This window comes from Aptenodytes forsteri, unplaced genomic scaffold (genome assembly GCF_000699145.1).
Source record: "Aptenodytes forsteri isolate BGI_AS27 unplaced genomic scaffold, ASM69914v1 Scaffold563, whole genome shotgun sequence".
In the NCBI taxonomy this organism is placed as follows: Eukaryota; Metazoa; Chordata; class Aves; order Sphenisciformes; family Spheniscidae; genus Aptenodytes; species Aptenodytes forsteri.
The window spans coordinates 309,649-316,990 of record NW_008795318.1 but is presented as its reverse complement, the minus strand read 5'-3'; the positions used below and the strand labels follow the sequence as shown (position 1 = coordinate 316,990).

Below are 7,342 nucleotides of genomic sequence, written 5' to 3'. Positions count from 1 at the left end.
CCGGCCGGCTGCTCCGCGCCCCGGCGGCTCCCCCCGCCGCCGGTTTGAAGGCAGCACTTAACCCCTCCGCCCCCCCCCTCGGGCCTCCCCCGCCCAACACCGGCCGGGCTCTCCCGGCGAGACCTGCACCGCGCTGCCGCTCTCCAAGTGAAAACTGTGTTTATTCCGCCCCCCCCTCCAGGCCAGGGCAGGCTGCAGCCGAGCGGCATAAAAAAATCTGTAGAAAAAAAATTGGGAAAGGGGAGATGCACTAAACCAAATCACTGCAACAAGAGCTGAGTGAGGTATAACATACTTCACATTTTTCCTCTAAACTCCCAAACATTTTACAGGGGAAGACCCCTCAGGGGTTGAAGTCTTTGCAGCATTTAGAGGACAGCAAAGCAGCCAGGCAGCTGCTGAAACCAGAGAACAGCCTCAGGAAACACAGAATGAGCAATTTGGGAACATTTTCTGCAGCACTGTGTGGCCTGGCTAGATACAAAGCCTGAACTCATCCACACCACGGGTGTGTGGCTCGGGACCAGCCACCGTGGCCCTGACAGTCCCTCGGGCACAGCGGTGGGACCGGGCTACAGAAACCCCCTCACCTGATCCCCCTTGGTGCAGTTCTCAACAGCGATACCCAAAGCATCACCCCACATTGCAGAGGGGATGGGACAGCCCTGCCTGATGGTGATGAGCACCCAGGAGCAAGCGATGGGAAGGGAAAACCATATGGCTCCTGCCACCCCACACTCTGGGCTCTGATTATCCTCCCTTTTGGGCAGCAGGAGGGCCCCAGCAGCCTTGCAGGGTCCAGCTGAGCATACGCTCTAGGAGGAAAGGAATAAACAAACTGCAGCCAGATATGACCGTAACAAAATGTTTAATGTACCTTTTCTCAAAGGTAGGCACGTGTTGTGCGCATTGTGCTCGGATGCTTTCAGACAACAGCAGCTGCAAAAGATCCACTCAGGCAACACAGCAAAATGCTGCAGAGAATTACAGTTCTACATCACAAGAGAAACTTAAACCCAAATTAAATACAATCTATTCCAAGCCCGACTGTAAAACATTAATTTCTTTTAAAAATTGATGCTCTGCAGCTCTCGATGAGCATCCTGAGAATAGGACTGTCCTAGAAACTCGGCGAGCCAGCCCGCGCTGCAGGAAACTTCATCACAGAACTTGTGTGTCAATGTTCTCCCATCCGACACCAGCTAAGAGCAATGGTGGATCCCCTAACAACCACAGTGCAACTCATCTTGAACGCTTTGCCTGCTAAAGTGCTTTTGGACATTCTGATGGTAAAAGGCACTAGAAGAAAACAAACGCAATTGCTGAGCAGCTTGTGAGGTGAATTTCAGGCAACACAAATCCCCACTGATAGGATTACATCAGAGTGAAATCCCAGACACCCCAACAGGCAAACTCCAGCACCGTCTCACAGCGAGTCACTCACCATGTTGAGTCACTTGAAACTGAACTGGCGTGCACAGTTTCCGAGAGCAAATCTGTTCCAGCGTATGGGAGAACAAGGTGACTACAGATCTCTCCCATCTCCTGCTCCTCTAATTCTAGGACATTTAGCTTCAAACAGCGTGTTTTGCCAGAGCAGCATCAGAAATAAAACCTGTCCTCCTAGTGCTTTGCACTAAACCAGTCTCATTCCCAAAGAGAAAACAATATTCCTGTTACAGTCCTTTCCCCAGCAGCGACTCCCAGTTAGCAAAGTGCACGTCGGAAATTTATGAGACAGATGCTGCTGACCAAAGGTGAGTGATGAAGTGTCTCTTAGGTGCAACTTCTAATATTGTATAGCTGGGGTTGTCACTTCTTTCTCCTTTACTCACTAGAAGACCAGCTGCCTTTATGGGCCGATAATATTTATGACTAACAGCCCAAAGGGATATATAAACCAGGCTGCATGCCAAAGCCCTCCGACCAGGGAGTGTCTATTCCACAGCCTGGGCCAGACTGGCACAACAACTTCAACTCTGACTTTGCCATCTGTTGGATGGAGGCAAGCTCATTTAATGCAGAGTGGAGAAAAAAAGTATCCCAGAGAGAAAAAGCTGCTCTATACTCTCCACTGCTGCCCTCTCTACAGAGCAGCCAAGTTGCTGCTAAAGCTGTTTGCCTGCATCACCTCAAGCTCCATAGCACACTTGAACATCATCTTAGCAGAGCACACAGTTTTCTGTTCTTTATTCTTTGCCACTGTGGCAACCAAAGCAACTCACCCCCTATTTCAGAGATTGCAATTCCCACTGCCGAGTTCCTAACCATTTTCCCTCTATTCTGTGCAGTTTAACAGCAGCTCTTTGACATAAAATGGAAAACAAGAGTCTTGTAATGTTTAGACAGGATGGATGAGTCCCGATTTCCTATGGAAGCCTAGGTCGGCACAGAAAATTTTCTACTGTGGCCAGTCCTGTCCCTGCTAACCATGACAGCATTCCTCTCTACCAGCAGCCAAAAGACAGTAACAACCCCAACCTGTTTATGCCTGTTTTGAAATGAGACATTTCTCTCCCTCAGAAGGATGCCATGAGGTTAAGTTCATTACTGGTTATGATGTCTTTCCAAGAACAACTGATGAACAATAAACAAAGGCAAAATATTGTTAGGATTTTTGGGAAATCTCAGAAGAGCCTAAATAACACAGAAAAATGCCAATAGGATTGAGACACTTTGAGAAACTTTCCTCCACATTCTTTGCATTTTCTCATCTAAGCAAAACTGCCCATTTTTAGAGTACATGCAGCTAACACCCCCTCCTCTTTGAGGCTCATATATTAGCCTCCTGCCTGACACTCACACTGCTCAGTGAATTTAATTCTATGTAGCTCTCAGTCACCTGCAGTGAAACAGCCACTTCACACTCCAAGATCTTAAACCACAGCAGACACAAAGTTATTTCGCCTGGGCTTGCAAGGAATCTCTCTAGATATCTCAGCCACCAGTGAAACAGCTGCTCTTTAAAAACAGCCTCTCACAATAGTTCAGGATAAGTGAGCAATGCTGATATGCTCAAAATCACCAGGAGAAGTTGCGTCAACAGAATGGAATTGGTCACGCTGGAATTTGGCCAGGCCATTTGGGATTAACACCCTGAATATTGCAAAAGAGCCACGAAAAGCTCTGCCCACGAAAAGCTCTGCGTTAAGAGAAGAACCATCAAACCATCCTCTAAATAACTGCAGTGCTCTGCCCTATCCACCACTCGCCAGATGACTAACATGCTTTTGTATCAAAGCAGCTCTTCCTCATAAGTCTGCCTTCCACACACTGGTCCAACCACACCCTGCTCAGCTTGAAAAAACAGAGAATAAAAGAGGAGGAAGAAAGTAATTTTCCTCTTTTCCCCTGTAATGTAAATCAGTTGTTGGTTGGTTGTTTTTGGGTTTCTTTTAACCATTCATAAAACCTTTGAAACTCCAGAAAAACACTTCTTCAGCTCTAATTCAATCATTCTTTTCTTGTCAAACACATGCTAAGCCAACCCATTCCGATCTGATGTTCAGTCCTCTCACTTCAGGTAATCTTGTCAAAACATTTTCATCTGTTAGCACCACTGCAGGACTGAGGTTCAGAAATGTTTTGAGGCCACTACAGAAATACTTACTAGAAACATTCAAAGGTGGTATTAAAAAAGAAAGATATTTACTAGTTTCCACAGGACTTTTCCTTCATTATTCCAACTTAGACTAAATATTTCTAAAACTCTATACAGCATTTGTTTACTCACTGCATTGAAGCAAAGAACCCTGAAGTAAGAATTGGGTTTGTGCATTGAATCCCTTTAGAGCGGGGTTCTTAATCTGCAGGTCTACTTGTTAAAAGCGTGACTGAGGCAATGCCAAACCCTAAGAGATGTATGGCAAGACACGCAGGAAGAAAAATGGGCACTTAGGATACAATCAAACTCTCCAGAGTTAAAGGAAGAGCGAGGTTGGGTCAGCATGATCCACTAGAAGATCCTGTGTTTAAGGTAGCTGAGAACGCGCAGCCAGCAAGTGATAATCAAGAAGCAGCATCTGGCAGCAAAGGAAACCTGAGGTTCTATGCACACTAAAGAGGTTTTAACTGACTTCACAACAGCAGGACAGAGCTACCTGTGCAACATGGAGAAAGATTATGGTGCAAACAGTAGGCCATAGAGCAAGGAAATAAAGCTGTGCAGATGCAGTGGTAGGAAGTGATGTTACGTTGGTTAAGCAGCACTAGCTAGGCCAGGATCCCTCTGTGGTCCAGGGCACACACAGGAATTCACCCACTTTATCAGGTGCCTTTTCAGAGCAGTCTCTGCTAGGTAGTTGCCTGCTTGGTTCCCCTCTCCCCCCACTAAACGTGTGCTGATATTAGAGGAGACAGAGTAAAAAAGCGCTCAGTTGAACAGCTTCCAGCAAAGCAGTTCAGTGTCTTCAGCAGAACTGCAGTCGCCTTCTCCTTCTGCTTGGTCCTAGGAGGTGATTTCCTACAGGCTGGTGGAGCTCTGGGAGCTCTGACATTTCCAACATACTCATGACAGAGCAAAGCCATCAGTTTTCCCTCCTCCAGGAGAACACCAGGTAGCCATACACGTGCCCCTTTCAGCATTCCTTCCTCATAGTGCTATCGGTGTTCTTCAGGGTACACAAGAGGCTGCAGAACAGTTCATACCAAAAGAAGACAAGGCCAGTAGAGACAGCAGCCTTCAGCAAGCTGGGCGAAAGGCCCTTAAAGAATCCACCTGGGCCCTCCTCTCGCATGATCTGTCTTACACAGTCCAGGAGACCCCTATATATCCGTACCTAGGAGAGAAATGGTGAAACGGTTAAACAAGAAAACTCCAGGACAACTTACCTGGAAAAGAACACAGAGATCCCCAAACTATACCACAGAAACGTAATCTAGACGTGCAGCCTGGAGATGCCTTTCTGGCTATTATTATAACTAACTGAAAGTTTCAGAGAGCCAGTTTGTAGAGAGTGGGGTAGAGGCAAAGTACATATTTTGCATCAGCAGTGGCTTATGCAGATTGAATGGCCATAAAATCTTTATGCTACACCAGCATGTATTATTTATGGTACAAGTTTGTGAAGTAATTATTTCAGATTGTGCTGCTACTGTTTTCCATCCCCTTCACTCTCTAAGGAGGGACAACTTTTCAGTTTTCTGACAGAAAGAATACACAGCTACAGCACTTAGAAGTCTCCAAATTAGCTATCTGCATGTCATCGTGTCACACTGTGAAGGTTTAACACCTTGTGATGCATCAATGCTAAGAACAAATTGTGTACCTCACTGGAAGAGGAAAAGCATCCAATGCAATGGGTTAAGACTTCAAATTCCTATCCCAGAGTTTCTCAGGTACAGACTGATTTGCTTCTCAGATCCAAGGAATTTGAAGGAAAAAAAAAAAAAATTTCCACATTTCACAGAAGAAGAGAGACAGTTCCTTGAAAGGTCTGTATTTGTCTTACAGTGTACTTTGAGGTGGTAAGGATGGTGCTAAAGAACACCAGAAGTATTTAATTCACTTTAAATTTCAGGATGTTCTGTACATAAGACACATGCTGAGCACTTGGTGCCCATTCCTTGTGTCAAAATATTAATTGCAGAAAAGGATCCTGACAGACAGGCGATCCCAGCGTAAAGCTAGTATCATCTGCTAGTCCTGAATCACAAATACCAAGCTGCAACCAGAAAAGTAAAGTAAATCGAAACCCCTTTGCCTGCCCAACTCATCCCCAGCTCTGAGACAGCCAACCTGATGGAGGTGGATGAGAAGGTAGAGCACAGGTATGTTGGACAATGTCATAAAATGAACCCAGTTTATTCATGTAGCTATTCCCATTATTAAGTGAGACCAGTGCTCAGCTCCCAGAAGTTCCCTGGGAGCTCCCAACCCAAATACGAACACAACAGGTACCACTGGTGAATCATCACTGCATTCTGGTGATGACTGGCTCTGGATTGTCTTGATGCAAATCCATACTTATGAAAATCAGTCAATTCAAACATTCCTCACCTGCCCAAAGGCTGCCCGGGCATGCTCAAAGCCACCCACTTGCAGTCGTTTTTTGAACAGGTCAAAAGGGTAAGTGAGGGTTTTGCTGATGATTCCGGCGCAGCTGCCACAAACAAGGTTTTTAACGTTGCCTGAGAAGCAGAAAGGGGAGAGGATAGCGGGGAAGGAAAAAAGAGGATTAGCAAGGAGTTCTGATTAAAGATCATGAGAGGTAAGTTAAAATCACTTTTCACAAGAAGTAAGGCCAAAAAGGCCCTTTAAAGTTACATCACCTCTTCTGCATAGCTTGGGCCACAGAACCTCAATCTGTATTTTCTGTATCAGGCTCGCAATTTCCGTTGGAGCCAGAGTGTAACAGTTCACCTTGGTTCATTACACTGATTTATGCTTTTGCTCGTGCCAAGTGGCATTGCACAAAAAACCCCCAGTCACCACAGAACCTGCCACTAGTGGATGGAAAAGTTTTCATGCCCCCCAGTAAAAGCCTGGTCACTGGAAAGCTTGAACTCCTGATTGCTCATATTGACTTATTCTGGATTGGAATAAGTCACAAGTTGACACTGCCTGATGATTTCAGAGGCTTGCGGGAAATGAGTTTTGTGATATTAGACTTTTTCCTGACAAACATGAGTTCCCAGCACAAAACCACCATCAGCCTCTGCCATCTAAAAATAAATATGCAGACATGATATTGAAAAGTTTAGTTCCTCTGTTGAAGAAATTCCATTGAGGAACAAAAACACGCTGATGCTGCATACACTCTCTCTCAGGTAGGCACTAGTATCTAGAACTGTCAAGGTGACCAGGTCGCATCAGGATGAGGTTCTCTTATAACAGAGCTAGAAATCAACATAAAAATATCAAATCAAGAGCTTGGCAGTTTTAAATTAGGCTAAATGAATCCTCTTCTGTAACAACTGTGCTGGAATCTGCAGACAGATTTCCTGAGGAAATTCAAGAGTCCTGTCCCCACAGCACTAATGAAACAGAGAAAGATTATGCCAGCACTGTCTTCCCACAGTATGAGTAATGTGACACAGCTCAAGAAAGAGTACCCTGGCCTGTGACACTTACTTTCCCATCCATCCACATTTCCATCATGGTTATTCCATAACTGGAGCTGTTTGTAAACTTCACTGTACTTACTCGTACAGTCCACTGACTATTATCTGCTGCTGTTGTTTCACGTGGACACCAGTGATACAGCCAGGAGCAGAATGAGGACTATCAAGAAGGACTATGGGGCCCTGAGAGCGGCAGTAAGGGACTCTGGAGCGCAGGTAGTTTTTCCATCAATCCTCCCGGTCAAAGGGAAGGGGTTTGAAAGGGCCAGTCGAATCTGGC

General features: G+C 45.6%; 1 protein-coding gene across 1 annotated transcript in view; it reads right to left on the bottom strand.

Moving 5' to 3' along the window:
• Positions 1-851: 851 nt before the first annotated feature.
• SLC25A19 (solute carrier family 25 member 19) overlaps positions 852-7,342 on the bottom strand; it is a 12,837-nt gene continuing 6,346 nt past the window's right edge. The window contains exons 5-7 of the mRNA XM_009279643.2: positions 5,999-6,129; positions 4,101-4,778; positions 852-1,299 (exon numbers count right to left, since the gene is read on the bottom strand). Coding sequence (XP_009277918.1) covers positions 4,578-4,778; positions 5,999-6,129 — 332 coding nt within the window. The 3' untranslated portion in view covers positions 852-1,299; positions 4,101-4,577. The remainder of the gene's footprint in view (positions 1,300-4,100; positions 4,779-5,998; positions 6,130-7,342) is intronic.